The sequence below is a fragment of the Dermacentor albipictus genome, chromosome 5 (assembly GCF_038994185.2).
Source record: "Dermacentor albipictus isolate Rhodes 1998 colony chromosome 5, USDA_Dalb.pri_finalv2, whole genome shotgun sequence".
Taxonomy (NCBI): domain Eukaryota; kingdom Metazoa; phylum Arthropoda; class Arachnida; order Ixodida; family Ixodidae; genus Dermacentor; species Dermacentor albipictus.
In genome coordinates, this window is record NC_091825.1 from 144,964,147 (window position 1) to 144,982,047 (window position 17,901).

Here is a 17,901-nt window from a genome sequence, read left to right on the forward strand (position 1 = left end):
GCGGCGTTGCTAAACGCGGCGCTACGTTCACTTGTGATCGAAGGTACGTTCAATGCAGTCCTATTAGCGTTAATTGCGTTATTAAGTATATTGCATTAGACAATTCGTAAAGTACGACTTACACACAAGTTGCAGACATGATAGTTTCGTACTGTACGTCGAATATACGAGAAAACATACTTGTGTTACGTGGATACTCAAAGACAAAGCCCTTTTCCAACTGCCGTTTGAGGTCTGTCTGAGCGGCCACGGTCGCTAGCTCGAGGTACGGTTCTTGGTCATTGTTCCCCATAATGACGATTACAGTCGCAGCACACGCTGTACGACAAATGCAACGGGCAGAGCGCCCACGTATCAAGGGCAGATACATTGCGGGTACACGGAATACGTCGTGCGCGCACGCACGCGTGCGGAAGTGCAACATACATCCTCATTCTCCTAAGCACCTCCGCCAAGCGCAAGTGCGTTATTGAACTAATTGAATTTCTCAAAGTGCCGTGACGTGACGATATCGCCCGATGACGTCATCGCGTCAAACATGACGTCACCCGCTGACGTCATGTGATGCCTCTTGTAGAAGCAGCACACTGTGCGCTCCTCACTTTTCACTGTCTCCGGGATCGGCCCACCTTTTGGGTGAGCACAGCGCACGAGGACACGAAAAATTCCGATCAACTAGGGACTAACAGCTTCGCTCAGAAGAAAGGTCGATTTCTGAGTGTAGGATTTTTAGACTTTGCTTGTCTCGAGTTTGAAAAGACCATGAAGAGCACATGGACCTATCCGGAGGCCAAATATTTGGCTTTCCTTACCCGCAAGTTGTCACGCAGAGAAAGCAACATATATATGGTGCTTTCCTTGCGTGGCGACTCATGCGAATGGTATTCAGTCATGCCACTGAAGTAAAGACTTAAAGGCGACACCCAGTGTTCTCAGCGGCGCGGAACAGTGCCGTACCCAGGAGCGAATTTCTCGTTCAGCCTATGGGCGCGCGAGAGAGTACCGAGACGCCCGAGGTGGTTGAACCTGCAGGCATCATATCTTGACAGCCGAGCAAGGGCGAAGGGGAGGAAGCGGCTGCACTGCACGTCCCGGCGGCGTTGCTGGTTGTCTTGCGCACTGTTCTACAGGTTCCGTGTGCAGAGAGGAGCACGCCTGGCTGGCCACGGTCCAGGCTCGCGCGCACATCTCGCACGCGTGCGCGCAGTGCACCTCAGCCTCACTGTGGGCTTGAGGTGGCAGCCACGGGAGAGGAGGACAAGGGGCAAGGGACTGGTCGCGGGTGGTGGCGTGGGGGTGGGTGCCCGCGGGCGCCAAATGCGGAGGGCGCGGGGGCGTCCAGAAATAGAGAGGGGCAGGAGGCCGGCCCACCTCGGTCCGGCTCCGGTGTCTTCCACCGCAAGGGCGCGCCAAGGGCGGTGTGTGCTGCACGCAGAGTGGAATCCCTGATCGGTTCTTCCCTTGTGCCGCCCTGCGCAGGCCGTCACCGAGCAGATCCACCAGAAGACCGTGGTCGACCGCCGCTTCCGCAGCGCCCCGCCGCCGCAAGGAAAGTACCGGCCGATCCAGCTCTTCGACATCCCCTTGCAGCAGAGCGCTGGAGGACAGCTCTCCGGTGCGTGGCCCACTTGCATGGATTATGAGCGCAGCCGCGGCCACGCGTCCAGGGCACGGTGCCGCCTCCTCGGGCGAGGCCTAACCCTAGCTGCTCAAGACCGCGGGTGGCCATGGCCTCCATAGTACCCTCCCTCACGGAGGCGCATTATTATGCCGCGTATAAGCAGCTGGTTTTCAGATTAGTTGTGAGCCCGATGCATCCGTCAAGAAGCGCCTCTTGGATGACGGCATTGCTTTTGCAATGCGGTATCGGTCTTGTGAAACCATACTTTAGTGACAGACGGGCACTACTCTGGACGCGTGGCGGCTCTGATAGCCTGTGTAGGAGGATTATCCTATTTCTCCCTGACTCAACTTGATCGCGCCTGCGCAGCCGAGGTGAAGATGCCGTCGGGAAGGGTGGACAAGCCTGTGATCATCGACAACCAGAACGGCACCGTTAGCATCCAGTACGAGCCGCGCGAAGAAGGCCTGCACGAGCTGCACATCAAGTACAACCACGAGCATGTGCAGGGTACGTGTGCCTAGATTGTGACACTTGTGCGAGCTTGTGCGGTGTTTGCTGCGCCGGCTGATCGGATTAATACAACGACGTTATGGTGCGGCGCGGGCCGCTTCGCAGGCAGCCCTTTCAAGTTCCACGTTGACACGATCCAGAGTGGCTACGTGACTGCCTACGGACCAGGCCTGACGCATGGCGTGGCCGGCGAGCCCAGCAACTTCACCATCAGCACGAAGGACGCCGGCAAAGGTAATGCGTTTGCTTGGGCGTGCCCAAGTGTTTGTACTTTACTTGGATAGCCGCGTCAAGCTGCTTACTGCTGCTTGTTCGGTCGAGGTTAGCGTGAGGTGTCAGGAGAATCAAGGATTCGGGGTAACCTGGCACTTCCCCACCTAGACGCCATGAGCTTGAAGGCCACTGAAATAATTATAGCAGTCATCACATTGCACTGGCTCGTTGAATGCATGCACCAGATAAGTCATGTCTATTTCGAGTAGTAAGGTCAGCTGACATGAATTATTGTTGCAAGCAGTGCACAACGCTTTAGGACAAGGTGCACAAGGACAAGCACTATACGGCAGGTCCTGGCGGCACAAGCAGTTGCAAAGCATAGCATTGAGCACCTCTGCATATTCGCAGTCCAATCAAAATGTTGACAATTTGACATTGATCACTGTAGTGGCCAATGCCACACGTGCTCATATTTTTTTATTTTTTTTTTATTTGAAGCAACTTCTGAGCCGGAGCCGTTACTTTCCAGCATATACAAGATCTCATTGGTGGCGTTTTGCATTGCAATACCAAACATGTGCAATTCGTTAGCGTAGTGAAGGACTGTCGAATAATTTTGACTTTATAGACTACCTTAACCCACATGCACCTAAATGTAAGTACAGGACCCCGCGCATTCCAACCTCATGGGAATGCCACCGCCGTTGGCAGGGATGAAACTGGCGATCTTGCACTCAGCAAAAAGAAAGACAGATTCAATATAAGAGCTCAGCTGCCGTGGTGGGCATAATATGAAGATTAGTCGTCTTAAAAAGTGAAAAAGGTTCAAAATATACGCTGTACTATGAGTGCGCCTAGTATTGTTCGCACACGTCTACAAATGATTCGCCATTACTCCGACGATCCTAAGGCATTTCCTTCTTCGCCTCTGATGCCCATGTTCTGGATATCATAATGTCGTTCCAATATTGTGGTTACTTTCTTTCGAACATCCAGAGTGAGAATGAAGTCGCACCGTGGTTGCTTTCTCAGCTGTGCTAAACGTGCGAATAGAGACCTACTGCGGCAGCGTGTGGAGTACACGGTAACGCAAGCCCGTCCATCCGCCACGTTCCGCGACCTTTGTATGCGTCTTTGTAACATCTCATCAGGGCGCCAACTGCGCTCTCTCCGCGCTCTGCCATTAGAAACCTGCCCCGTCCATCAGCTGCGCCTGAACGCCAAACAGCGGGGCAGCACAAAGTTCCAATCCACCCGTGCGTGTATATATACGCGTGCCTGATTCGTGTATTTTCTCAGTCAGGCTCCGGAGCCCACGCTGCCGTACCACATACTCAGTGCAAACATGAGGGAGCTCTGGACCGCGGCAAAGCTAACATCCGGCACTGCAGGAGGAAAAAAAGGATGAGGAGAAGAGTGGCCACGGGGGGCGCGGTGCCGTGCCCCCTCGTGCCTCTGGTTGTCGACACGGGGCAGGGCACCTAGCTCCGAAAGATGTCTGCCAAAACAACGCGGCGCTGTTCCACCGCTGGTCGAAAACAAAAACACCGAGGCAACCACCGCGAACTGGGAGCCGACGGAGCTCGCCCGGTGAGAAATATTTGGGGGTCGCTTCCAGTTGGGCGCGGCTGCTGCCTGCGTCAGAGCATCAGCGTCTCTTCACGAAGTCGCGACGGCAGGCTTCGTTTTTAGCATCGCCTCCCAGCTGCGGTGCCCTCGTTAGGTATCAACAGCCCTCTCCCGACCTTCGTCGGTCTTAAACAACAAGAAGGCTCCTCCTCCCTCCCCATCCCTCATTCCCGGTTCCGTGTTCTGAGAGAGCAGGGGTGCACGTGTGGCGAAAGGATCGCTTGGCGCTTTCGTGAGATCACGCTGAAGAAGAAAGCGGTTACGGTATCCCCGGATCGAGAGTGGGAGAGGGGGGAGGGAGGAAAGGCTTGTGGGGGTTGAGGCCCTCTCCGAAATCATCGGTCTGTCGTGCGTGCGTACGCATGTGTCGAATATAGCCGGCGTGTCTGGTGAACCCTTCCAGAAATAAAACCGTAGCTGTGCCAGTGCGCGACAGGAATAATGTAGCGGCCTGTTGACAGGTTTTAGACACCCCTGACAACGAGAGCCCCGTTTATTACAACCAGCGCGCGCGCCTGCTGGCGCATCACGTGGGACGGTTCCGCCCCTTTGTTCACCCGTATCCCCAACCCCTTCCTCCCACCGGGACGCTGCTAATATGCTGTAGGGCATTCTCGCTGGTGCTTTCGGCAAGGTCTTTACGTCATAGAGACGTTCATGACGGTAACGCCCCTGGGAGTATTGGAACATGCGTCCGCAGTAATGCGATCGGCAAACTGATAATCCCATACCAAGAAACGCAAGGAATTCAATTTTAGCAAACCATTGGTCACTGATTGTCCTGAAGACTTTCTGCGCGTTTCAGTAACACTTGCAGTAACAGTTGTTCAAGTCTCAGAGGCATTTTTCGAGAGGTACGATTGCACGTAGATGTCACATCTGCTATTTCTGTAGACAGCTAATGGTCAGTGCGTGGGTTGAATAATAAAATTTAACGAAAAACAAAGCAGGAATAGGTGGAAGCGACTGATTTTATCTTCTTAACACTAAATCTACAAAGAGACAATCTAAATAATAACCGATACGGAGATGTATTTGAGGAACCCCATGGTTAATTGAACAGGTAGTTCGATCATTCACGGCAGTTGAAATAACAATGCACGAAGTTCTATAAGATATTGTTGAACATAGTCTTCCGTAGCGTCCATGATCTTTGCGGTGATGTTTCTTTTTTATTTATTTACTACAAACTAAAATTCGCGCACACTGTATGGACGATAACAAATCATCATGAGGCAATAAAAAAAATGTCGAAATCCCAAAATATTCTTTATAATTAAAAACGATAATTAATTCTCCTTATTTCGATAATTCGTTAAAGAATTCTCCTATGACTTCATTGGCTTTTAATGTTTAGTGTTACTACAGATCGAGCTCCTCGGTTCCTTTTACTGATCTCGCTCAATGTGTTACAGTGACATTTACAGAATGGTATTTCATCGCGGGCTTTAAGTGCTCGGAAACCATGAACATTTCGTTTTAGAGAATAGCGAGTGTGTTGATAACTGGTTCTAGAGACAGGTTTAGTATTGCGCAAAATTTGGTCGCCACTTTGCTTTGGACGCGACCGCCGCTAGTATCACCTCCACTTCGATACCAGGGTTTCTTCCCACTTCACGTGCGGCAAGAGCACCATGCTGGGCTCCTTTTGCTTAGCGCAGTAAAAGAAAGGGAGGGGGGCGCCGAATCATTCAAACGAATACGTAGTATACGATAACTTCCAACAGATTCATTTCGGAAATCTGTGCGCCTGTTGTGTACCCCACATATCGCACAGACAGCCAACAAAACGCGATGAAAGGCTCACAAAAACCTAATCAGCCACAGTATACAATGTAGCTATAGCTGACGGAAGCCCGCTAAGGCAGTTGCGAGGACAACACGGAGTTCGCGTGTCATCTTCACAACTATATAGCCCAGCGTCACGTCACTTGTACCCTTTGCGGGCCGTTCGGCCCAGCCCGCCCTGAACGCCGCCGACCCTCTAACATTTACGCGACTTGAAGAAGTTTGAAGCGATTATGCATGCAAGGTAATTAAGTTCATATAGAAAAATACTGGCTTGTTCCTTGCCCTCGTCAACAGAGTGACTTCAAAGCCATATTGAAAAATATTTCTGCCTCGGACGTGTCGCATGTGTGTCACCTCCTTTCTTCTGTATACACATAAGTGTCTCCTGTACTGCTGTACCAATAATAATGACCGCAGGTGGCCTGAACGTGGCCGTCGAGGGTCCATCCAAGGCTGAGATCAGCGTGCACGACAACAAGGATGGAACGGTGGCCGTGTCATACCTGCCGGCTGCGCCCGGAGAGTACAAGATTTCCATTAAGTTCGCCGACAAGCCCATCAAGGGGAGCCCCTTCACCTCAAAGATCACAGGCGAGTGCTGCAGCAGGTGCTCTCACGTGCTTGCGGGGATCTCACTGTCAATGCCGAGATTATCACTTTGAATTGGGCACGGCGAGTGTTGTGCTAACATAGGGGACTGTGGCAACGTTTACGGATACATTTCAGAAAAAGTGCTGTAGTTCGTATCATGCAGGAAGCGGGACGTCGGGCTTGTTGCATAACTTAGTTACATAGCTGTTACATAAGTGGAACTGCACAACTGATTCATAAGGGGGCACGCAACTCTGACTTATAACCCGTCTGGCTATACTGCTGCCCGTCTCGTGCTCCTGCGCTGTACGTAGTCCTCATCCTAGCACTGCTCTAACGCCTAACAAAGGGAAAATGAGACATCCACCCAGACGTAGCTAAATGCTACAAAAGAATACCATACGGGTGCTCGCGAGAAAAGCCTCGCAGCTGAAGAAAAATTCGTCCTGGTCCGGGACTCAAGCCCGGGGCCACCACCTTTCCGGGGCAGCCGCTCTACCATCTGAGCTATAACCAGGCGGCTAGCAGATGGCAGAGCGAAGTCGAATTCATCGACAACTTGAAGCAAAGGTAAGAGTTTGACTTAATAGCTCTGCGTCTAGCTAAGTCTGAGTAGATGTCTCATTTTCTCTTTATTAATTACTTCTCTCCACTTTTCGCAGAACTATTAAGTGATGCTCTAACGCCTATATCAGCCCTGTAGCGCGTTAGAGCAAACGAGGCAGACTTCGTGCTGGTATTTTTGCAGGAACTTCTAGAGAATAGGCAGTTCTCAAACCGCTGTTATCGGCTTTACCAAGAGGCCGGCTAGCTCACATCTCCCTTCGGGAAACTGCTCAAGTTTGTCGCTAAATCACCTGTCAACTACCGTTCTTGCCAAGCACTCCACAACGGCCTTATGACAGGCTTGTTTTCTTTTTCCTCGTGGTGGGACATGGAAGAGTCACGCTATAGGTGCATAGTGTTGAGTCTTCCAAATTTCACAAAAAAATGATACTTGTCAGCACGTTATGTAGGCTCTTGAAGTCATGAGTCTGACGCGTTCTTTTCTAACGCCTCGCCATGCAGGAGAGGGCCGCAAACGCAACCAGATCTCCGTGGGCCACTCCAGCGAGGTGTCCCTCAAGGTCCAAGAGAAGGACGTGAAGAACCTGAGCGCCAGCATCGTCGCGCCCTCGGGTCTGGAGGAGCCGTGCTTCCTGAAGAAGCTCCCCAACGGCCACCTGGGCATCTCGTTCACGCCTCGCGAGGTTGGAGAGCATCTGATCAACGTCAAGCGCACCGGCTCGCACATCACGGGCAGCCCCTTCAAGATCAACGTGCTCGAGCGGGAAATCGGCGACGCTGCTAAGGTCAAGGTCCAGGGCAAGGCTCTCACGGAGGGCACCACCCAAGTCCGCAACGAGTTCTCCATCGACACCCGAGAGGCCGGTCAGTTCACTGTGATCGTACGCGTTTTTCTCTTTAACTTCACGCAGTACGTCATGATTAATACTGTCGACGTCATCTTAAACATGTTTAATTCCTCTCGTGTGACATAAGGATGATGGTAAACTGCGAAGCAGAGAAGCGCTGTTATAGAAGGTATCCATAAAAAATAGCCTACTCATTATTAAAAAAGGTTATGTGACGTAAACGTTTATATGAGATAGATAAACGAAGTTATATTGACCCCGCCATTGTAATCAAAGGGTGTCCTGCGATGGGCTCCTTGATTTTGTTCGTGGGTCCTGCCTAAAGATGAACTCTCAGCGAGCATTTGACGTTGCTACACCTTAACATACTTGAATAGCTTATATTGTAAACATCAATGGCTGCGGTCCACCTTTTGTATAAAGTAGGCAGGTGATGAACAGTGACACGATGGAACATACAAGAAAGAAGCTTATAACAGCTTGTTCCTGTGCCTCAATGACCTGTCGCAGGCTACGGTGGCCTGAGCTTGTCGGTGGAGGGCCCCAGCAAGGCCGACATCCAGTGCAAGGACAACGAGGACGGCACGCTCAAAGTGAGCTACCTGCCCACCGAGCCCGGCTACTACATCATCAACCTCAAGTTCGCCGACCACCACGTCACGGGTTCGCCCTTCACCGTCAAGGTCACGGGCAAGGGCTCTAACATCCAGCGTGAGAACATCAAGAAGCAGCGCGAGGCAGCGCCCATTGCCGAAGTGGGCTCCAAGTGCACGTTCACCTACAAGATGCCTGGTGAGACATCCCAGCCAGTCTACAATTGCGTCTAAGGTTCACCTGACGCTTAGCTTTTCGTAGCAAGTTCAATCAGAAAACGGCCACTGGTTGGCAACGCTGCCTTTTTACTGATTATTGCATATATGAAAGCGGGCATGCGCAGTATTGAAAACACCACAGACACTCTCACTTTAACGCCATTAGGCCCAGAATTGAGCCATAAATGCATGTCAAAAGGCGGTCGTTTCGTTCGCGACTTACCGTCGGATGATGACGCTGACGACTGCATTGCTTTCACACATCCCACGCCTTTGGACCACAGGCACCAGCGCGTTCGACATGGCGGCTCGCGTAACCTCGCCGTCGGGATCGTCGGAGGACGCGGAGATCGCCGACCTGGAGGACTGCGCGTACGCGGTGCACTTCGTGCCCAAGGAGGCCGGCGTGCACACGGTCAGCGTTCGCAACAAGGACATCCACATCCCCGGATCGCCGTTCCAGTTCACCGTGGGCCCCTTCCGCGACCACGGAGCCCACAGGGTGCACGCAGGAGGACCCGGTCTCGAGAGGGGCATCTCCGGCGAATCATGTAAGCAGCGGCGGTTGGATCCATCTGCGATACCATTTTTATAACTATTGGATATACCGAAAGTATGTTGGTCGTTACGCGGAGCTCACTTCCCACGAAGTCGTGAAGTTTACTCTTCTATTTCATTCTGGCAACATCCGTTAGTATCCTCTCCGCAAAATATCTGACAGAACCACTTTACATAGGGCGAACGAACTAAGTGAACAAGTAAATATTAAGATGCTCACAACTGCACGTTCATTCAAGAAGAAAACACTGAGTACATACACGCAATCTGGCACAAGAAACTAAAGTAAGACGCGTGCTAAAGGAGGATGGACGTAAAAATATCAGCCGTAAGGATAATCGCCGAGGCACCTCCTATATCGTTTTTCACTAAGCCAACAATGGCTCGGTGTAAAGCAGCCGACGAATTCGTTTGTTTTTCACGTTATACGCTGGAAGCTTTTAAAAAAATATTATCTGCAGTTAGAGAAACATCAACATTGCGCAACCGAAGGCTCTTTCAGTCACGGTGGTTTCTCCCACGCAGGCGAGTTCAACGTATGGACGCGTGAAGCCGGCGCCGGCAGCTTGTCCATTTCGGTAGAGGGACCGTCCAAGGCCAAGATCGACTTCAAGGACCGGAAGGACGGCTCCTGCTACGTCTCTTACGTCGTCAAGGACGCCGGTAGGTCTACTTATTTTACGTGAATAAATGTGGACACACGAGTGCTCTAATGCCTGCACTATGGTCAATAAAATGATCATAAGCAGGCTTGCACATTTTGAACAATTAACGGCCACTGTGCATCTCGTCCCGTCGTCTGTGCTGTTCGAAATGTTGAACCGATACCAACTATAGTCCAGCTTTGAAATCTCGTGAGGCTCCGCAGAGAGCTGAAGAAGCCGGCGGAGAACGGTCCCAGCGACAGTGATACATATATGGCCACCTCATTAAAGCAAAAGAACTGCACCGCCGTAGGCTGCCACGAAAATACTGAGGTCTGAAAATGATTTAGCGCGCTTGTAACGAAACGCCATCATTTCGAACAGACTGTACGGAATATCACCATGAGTATGATCGTGACAAAACTTGACGCGCGAACCTCGTGATACACATGTGCGCAGGCGAGTACCGCGTGGGCATCAAGTTCAACGACCAGCACATCCCCGACAGCCCGTTCAAGGTGTACGTGATGCCTCAGGCGGGCGACACTAGCAAGATCGAACTGGGCAGCGTGCCCGAGCACATCCAGGTCAACAAGCCCGTGGCCTTCACCATCTCCATGAACGGGGCCAAGGGTAACCTCGACGGAAAGGTCGTCTCACCTAGCGGCCACGACGACGATTGCTTCGTAGCGCCTCTGGATGACGGTGAGTTGTTCAACACTCTATGGACGCAGTTTTAACTGACAGCAGGGGGTCTCCGAACGCAATATAAGGGGGCGGTATTCTCGGGCGATCCCTTTCGGAGATAGTTTCGCTTTCGCGAGATTTCGCGAGATTCGGCACTGGGCACGTCGAAATATTCGGCCGACGGTGCATTGTGCGAAGATAGCCATCTTGGCACAGTGCCAGAAGCGCTGTCGGCCGTGCCGTGCAGTGTAGGCCAACTCGTGCTAACCCTCGCGAAAGTGAAACCATCTCCGAAAGTGATTGCCCGAGAATACCGCCCCAGATGACCAACGGCTGTACAGCCATGAGGCAGCCGCGAAAGGCTTGAGCAATGGGAACAACCTCTAGCAGAATGCCTGCGCGCTCTTACTCGTGATGTCATGTGCGAAGCCCCGATGAAAACCGTGCTTTGGAAGAAAATATCGCGATGATCACCCCCTGCGTCTGACATATAAAATTATCGAAATCAACTTCTGGCGTAACATACATTATCTAGCTAGGCTCAGAAACTTGTTTCACGGACAAACGGCAACGTGTGGAACTGATCAAATGTACTTTCGACTACCCCGATTCCCAAGAGCACGCGTGGCAGTATATGTTTACGATCGTGTACACGCCACGATTTTTGACACGGAGAAGTCAGGGCTGCTTCATAAACTATTACATTAACGTAGAGTTCATATGCGAAATAGCGTGTCTACGTTGTCAAAAGCATAGAGCGACATTGTTTCATGGCAAAGCTGTCTGATTCGCCCGATAGTTACCTTTAATCTCTCTTATTATCCTTTATTGAAACCCCAGCCAGTCAGCCTAAAAAGAGCTCGAGATCACTTTTATATAGGTCACTTTTAATGTCTCCAGGGAAACGTTTCTGTGTGGTGCTCTGGATGTCTGCGGACTGACGCACGTCCCAACTGTCTCGTTTGATTGCAGACCAGTGGTGCCTGCGCTTCATTCCCCGCGAGAACGGCATCCACCAGGTCCACATTCGCCACAACGGCATCCACATCCCAGCAAGTCCGTTCCGCATCCGCGTCGGAAAGGACGACGCCGATCCGGCTGCCGTGCAGGCCTACGGTCCAGGTCTTCGGGACGTCAAGAGCGGTGAGTCCCGCTCGTGTTCCGGCAAACCCTTTGTTGCAGTGGCACACCAACAAGGAGATATATTTTTTTTCCCAAGGGAACACTGCAGTAGCAGCTCGATCCATGTTAAATGACTCGTACTTGGTCACCCTTGGAAATTTCTGACACCATGTAACTTGCAAGGGAGACGACGCTTACAACAGCACAGCCAAAATGAACGCAAGTTTATTGAGAGCGTGGCATATAAAGACACGAGCTAGCGCGATGTACATACTGCGCATCACCAATGCGCATCCGCGCTGATACATGTGTCAGATACAATTTGCGCAGGTCTGCGTCTTGCGTGCAGCCCCATACCTAACTACTCCTATAGGACTTCTTTAGAACTTCAGCAGAACGAACGTCGTTGCAAATATGTTACGGGGTGGGAGAGAGAAAATTCATCGCAGGACAGCCAGAGAGGCCGGCCTGAGCTATTATGCATGCAGCCTGCTACTCTGCACAGCGTGCGGGAGGATCAAGCAGGCACCAATCCGTGCGAACGAGTCCAAATGAACGCGACACGGATGGAACGAACTCGTATGCCTGTGCGGAAGCTTGGGCGAGATTTTGCTCCGAGTACTATATGCAGGGTGGCGACGTTTTGACAAACATCGCCGCGTTCTCGCGCAGGTGTGAAGACGGACTTCATCGTGGACACGTGCAACGCGGGCGCCGGCTCCCTGGCGGTGACCATCGACGGTCCCACCAAGGTGAACATGGACTGCACCGAGGAGGAAGAGGGCTACAAGGTGCGCTACACGCCGCTCGCGCCGGGAGAGTACTTCATCACCGTCAAGTTCAACGGATACCACATCGCCGGAAGCCCCTTCCGAGTCTCCTGCACAGGTGCGGTGAACACGTGCCTCCTCCTGTCCAGGCAGTGCAAGTCGTAAAGCTGTTCGATCGTCGCTTATGAACAATCTTTGCGGAGTAACATTTGAAAACTTGGTCGCGTTTACCTCTATGTATTGTCGTCAGAGAAAACACACGGCAGTAGAGTTTGTCGGGATTTTCAAGCTTCTCTCTCTATCTCGCTCTTTTTTTTTTACCACCATTTTTCGTTGACTGCTACCTAACCGTGTAAACTGGACTGATTCCGAAGACCGCGTGATCAAAGGTTCTGACTTGGTAGGTCGATCCTGGTATAACAGTCCGCGATACGTGTCCGCTGTTTTGAGCCGCGGCCAGACCCTGGATGCTGTGCAACGTCACAGTATCCACACGCCTCGTAGCAGTTACCAATAGGGCTAACCAACAAGGGTCCGCAGTAGCGTACAGTACATCCGCAGGCTTAGCGGGAAGCTATCGGTTGGGTTTACGAACTGTCCTCCGATGGTTTATCCCTCTAGATGACGTTCTGCTTACGTCACCCACCGCGGGCAGCCAGCGGACTGCGGCGGCGAGGAGCACGGAGCCGTAGCGCGTTGGCTGCCCCGCTGTGGATGACGTAAGCAGAAACGATGCCCCGAAGGGCGCGGCCTTGCATTCGCTGCAGACTGCCAGTTTCGCTTTCGCGCGCTCTGATAGCCGACGTTTGTCGTGCCACAGTACCGCGGGTTAGTGCATCTCTCTTTTTCCTTTTTTTTTTCGAGATTCAAAAGTTGATATCGCTTGTGCGGAGAGCTCGCTTCAATTTCCCGATTATGATGAGCCCGCTGAAACTCTGTAAAGCAGTGATTTGGGCTTGTTGGTAAGACATCGTGAGGCTTATAGCGCGTTAAAAAGACAAGGACGAAAGCGAGACGTCTCACTTTCGTCCTTGTTTTTTAACGCGCTATAAGCCTCCCGCTGAAACTAGAAGTTTAAATGTTAATTAATGTACTTATTTGTTAATTATGACTAATTACCACGCATCACCCGTCACACCGTAGTTGCCATCACTGACGGCGTGTCTCCGAAGGAACCGTCCTCTCATTTAAAACGGCTATTTTTAAATATCATACCTAGAGTCTTCTAGAAACACTTGGTGTATACAAGGGTCTTTGAGAACACAGAACAAACAAATACGCGAGAACTGAGTCATGCCTCGTTTGTAGGGCATTTGGGAGGCACGAATTATCGCCGTCCGTGACTGAAAACTGCATCACGCAGCGCGCGAGAGGCAGAGCCGGGAGGAAGTGATCAGTCCTCGGGTGTAAACGTCTTTTGCGTGTGAAGTACGAGCCATGCCGTGCACGGTGTGGTCTGGTTTAATGAGGCCACGCGTTGATCACACCACATTTCGTGAATGTTCACACGGTCGCACTTGTAATATAGCTCTCAGACACCGTGACCGTGAACCGTTCACTGTCGTAATCGGCAGTTATAATCATTATAGTGTCACAGATGTGCGGCTTTGGGCCCTTTCACGCCGACTTGAGACACATTGCGCATCTGCAAATTTTGCTAGTGCCACGTTTTTATTTTTAGCAATGAGTTAAAGAGGAATCAAGGTGTCTGAGATGAAGCCGTTTCGGCTCGAGCACCGTGCAGCCACAGGAACCAGATAGCTGAGTGATGGTGTGCGGAGCTATAGGCAGCGCTGCACACTGTCGACTTTAGCCGTGAGTGAGAGGTTGATTGCTTGCAAGTGGCCATGAAAGAAGCCGAGCTTTCCACTTTTAGGAAATGTCCGGAGCTCTTCTCTTTACTATAGAAAGTCGGCGAGAACGGAGGAGGAATTTGTGTATGCGCGCAGTTTGTGCGCTGTGATGATAGCTGCGCGCGTCTTCGTGGTGTTTGCGCACGTCTTCATTGGGCTCCGGCAAGCTCTAAGTTTTTATATATTGTGAACACTCAGTCATCAAAACGGAGAAGTAAGTTGCTCACAGCATTTTTATTTTCCGGCGGTTATACGATAGACTTACTCACGAATGGTGTATAAGCCACTGTCGGATGTCGCGTCTATTTGCAGTTGAACGTTGACAATAACGTATGTATACTATAATGCACGCAGCTGAAAGCAATTTTTGTTACCACTTTGCAGGCAGCGTCACCCGCAGTACCGGAGGCCGTAAGTAAACATTTCATTACCTTTGATGGCAGCTTGCTTTTCCTTCCTTCTTTCTTTTGTTTGGGGGGATATAAGAAACGTTTATTTAAGTACTCAGTGCATTTTCGCATTATACTAGGCGTCCCACCGAACGTGAGCCAAGCTACTGTCCCCACCTAGCGTTATAGCCAAGCTACATACTTCGAACCTGCGATGAAGGATCACTAAAGGCTACATCCTCACCAGGAGAGGTATTCTGTAAGGTTCTGACAAGTGCGTGATTTTTCATTACAAACGCTATACGCATTACACATGCACGCGCAGTCTCACGCTATTTGGGCTCAAAATAAGTGTCGCAAATATCTGACGCGAGCGGGGCTCTCTTAATTCGATTGCCCGACAAGCATTGGCACGTGAACTCTTGTACATTTGAGTACAGCTACAAAACCACAAGGCATCGAATCTAGACCGCGCTACTATAGCATGCCGACTTCGACAGATCGAAAAGCGCAGACGAGCTCTCGAAACAAAGAAACGCAGCCTCAACACTATACTTACGCGCACTTTCTCAAAATTACAAACGATGGGCTCGAATAACGTTTTGAATAGCGTGACTAAGGCGTACAACCTACGTGTAAATATGGAGGCCTGTAGGAAGTGATAATCCGCCGGCTCGAAATGTCGCACGGACGTTTAAAGCGGATTTCACGCGAACAAGAAGCGCAGCGTCATAGAAACCGCGCGAAGCTGCGCCGATCAAGCAGCCGCTGAACACTTCTTCCCGCCAGGTCCCCCCGTCCCTTCTTTCTTCTTGCCGCTCTTTCCCGTCAAATAGTCGAACAGAAGACAGGAAGAAAACGTCGGCGTTGGCTGTCGATCGAGGACATTTTATATGATCGGTCAGCAGCGTCGGGACAGCCTGAAGCCGACGTCTCTGGCTGTAGCCAAAACTTTCGCGCTCGGCGCTATGCAGCCCTACGCGTCCGACCTTCATTCGTCGCCAAGCCAGCGCCGACGAGGTCGGCAACATGAGTCGGCCTTTTTATTGCCCTAACTCTCGATGCCGACATAATCGGCTCCCAGTGATCTGCCGAGCACAGCCTATGGTCGGCCCTCGGCCAATTTTCTTTAGGTGGGCACCATATCTGCATCTCTTGAGTGATACCCATTTTAGTGACAAAGCTTTCCTTGTCGTCCATACTTTTGGGCTAGTTGACAATTAACACAGGTAAGCGATACACACAGAAGTGACAGATGTAATACTGCCTGTGCATGATTTTCTTTTTTTTTTTCGTGCTTTGAGCATCTGCGAGAACGGCGTCTGCATGGACGCGCGCACGTATACGCAGGCCTGTCCATCGCCCCGCCCACTTCGCCAGAGACATCTTCGATGACCGTGGACACCGTGGTGAAGCAGGCTGCACAGAAAGCCGACCAACTGCCCAAGTTCCGGTCGAACGCCTCCAAGGTCACTTGCAAGGGCATGGGCCTCAAGCGCGCCGTTCTTAACAAGCAGAACCAGTTCACCGTCAACGCTCTGGACGCCGGTGAGTGCTCTGCATGCAGACTATAGGTCAGAAATGACCAGAACTCAGCAGACTTGAATCTCTGCAAATTTCACAAAGCACGTCTATGTCCCTGCATACAATACCGTGAAGGGAATGGGTGACATCCCTCTAACTGTGCTGTTTTTAAGACGTGGTAGGGAGTTATGCTGCGTCATCACAAACTAGACTGCAGTGGTTTGGCGTTCCCGTAATGACAGTGTGCTCAGTGGCATTTGACGCGCGTCAGCTTCGGAAGTATGTTGGAAACGGAAAAGTTCAGGTACAGCGTGTGACGAATTCATCGTTTTGAACCTGAAACCATGGACGCGTGAAACTGTCAGTGACTGAACCACACCGACACACGTTCACTTCATGCCAATACACGCATGTGCCACACGCAACCGAAATAGCAGGGCGAGAAAAAAAAAAAGAAACTCACGATTAACAAATTTCCCACAGACGCTGCAACAGGCATGGTGACCACATTGCTACATCCCAGCGCACTCCAACGTTGCCTAGTTACACGGAGGCAACAAACTCTACGCCATAGAAATGCCAGAGAATGAGAAACTTAATTCTTTTTTCCATGCCTTAGCCGTAGTTTCGCACTCAGAATTCCGATTCCGCTATTGTGTATGTAACGTTAATTCATCCATTCCTGCGCAAATAATGACAGTTCAAAAACGTCGTGCTTATTCGGCCTGTTCAATACGACAACGTGACGTGTGTACTAAGAAATTGTGTACGTAACCGCTCGAAGCCCGACTTGGAAGCGGAGTCAGCGGAGAGCAACATCGCGCGAAACTTCCCGACGGACAGGGAGAAAGCTGCGCAGTACGTTCCAATGTCGTACGTACAACTGGCAAGTACAGCGAACGGTTGGAGACCAGCCGCTTTAAATTTTCACGTGCGTGCATCCATTGTGCATCGAGTGTTTAGAGCACACAACCGTCCAGCGTAGAATCCAACGACTCTCGGGGGGTCTACATAGGTCTGCGGCAGTAGCAATATGGATACACCTAGGCGGGCTTCTTCCCTTTGTCGACATTTAGCGGTCACTCTTCTGCAAACATGGTAAATTAGGTGCGTTAACTTAACGTACAGAACACAATTTTAAGCATACACTGCACTTTATTATATTTTATTTTATTAACAGGACACTAAAGGGAAACAAAAAGTTCAGAGGGATAAAGTATTGCCTAAAAACTCAAGTTTAGTTAATTTCACGGTAATGTCATAGAGAATGTATTTTTCTATGGCAATGATTGATTATTAGAAGCGGAAATGAAGGTCACTGTTCTATTTTTCGAAGTTTGCGCCGAAACACCGATGCCTGTACGTCGTGTGACGTCACATAGTCAAAAATTTTTTATTCTTACTATTTTTGCATTGGTCCCCGCAGTGGCTTATAGTAAAAGATTTTGAAACTTGTTTGGCTTTAGAATACGGTGTAGTTCATCTTTACGCTGTCGAAAACGATGACGTCAGGGCAAGGCGCGGGAACTTCCCGGCGGCAGCGTCATCCGCCTTTCCTTTTTCTTTTCTGGTTTGCCAAGCCTCTTGCAATGAGACGCCTTTTTGGTATTTTAGAAGGTTAACACAGCTCAAGTTAATTTTCTGTTTAGCGTTAAAGGGCAACTCTGGCGTTTTTTTAACCATGTTACGATATTGTCATTTTCAAATGCCGTTGACAGTCCTGTCACCAGTAGGGTGGTTCAATTTGCCTAGAAATTTATCAATAA

At 50.7% G+C, this 17,901-nt stretch overlaps 2 protein-coding genes across 4 annotated transcripts in view; one reads left to right on the top strand and one right to left on the bottom strand.

The window, feature by feature from the left end:
- LOC135906320 (uncharacterized) overlaps positions 1-8,933 on the bottom strand; it is a 127,899-nt gene extending 118,966 nt beyond the window's left edge. The window contains exon 1 of the mRNA XM_065437667.2: positions 8,812-8,933. Within this exon, the coding sequence (XP_065293739.1) occupies positions 8,812-8,839 (28 nt within the window). The 5' untranslated portion in view covers positions 8,840-8,933. The remainder of the gene's footprint in view (positions 1-8,811) is intronic.
- Positions 1-17,901, top strand: part of cher (filamin protein cher) — a 202,612-nt gene that overhangs the window by 178,890 nt on the left and 5,821 nt on the right. For all 3 annotated transcript variants that reach the window (XM_065437646.2, XM_065437644.2, XM_065437645.2), the window contains 13 exons: positions 1,480-1,615; positions 1,991-2,131; positions 2,240-2,368; positions 6,188-6,361; positions 7,430-7,792; positions 8,287-8,568; positions 8,873-9,139; positions 9,672-9,809; positions 10,250-10,495; positions 11,450-11,620; positions 12,272-12,487; positions 14,607-14,633; positions 15,962-16,159. In XM_065437646.2, the coding sequence (XP_065293718.1) occupies positions 1,480-1,615; positions 1,991-2,131; positions 2,240-2,368; positions 6,188-6,361; positions 7,430-7,792; positions 8,287-8,568; positions 8,873-9,139; positions 9,672-9,809; positions 10,250-10,495; positions 11,450-11,620; positions 12,272-12,487; positions 14,607-14,633; positions 15,962-16,159 (2,488 nt within the window). The remainder of the gene's footprint in view (positions 1-1,479; positions 1,616-1,990; positions 2,132-2,239; positions 2,369-6,187; positions 6,362-7,429; positions 7,793-8,286; positions 8,569-8,872; positions 9,140-9,671; positions 9,810-10,249; positions 10,496-11,449; positions 11,621-12,271; positions 12,488-14,606; positions 14,634-15,961; positions 16,160-17,901) is intronic.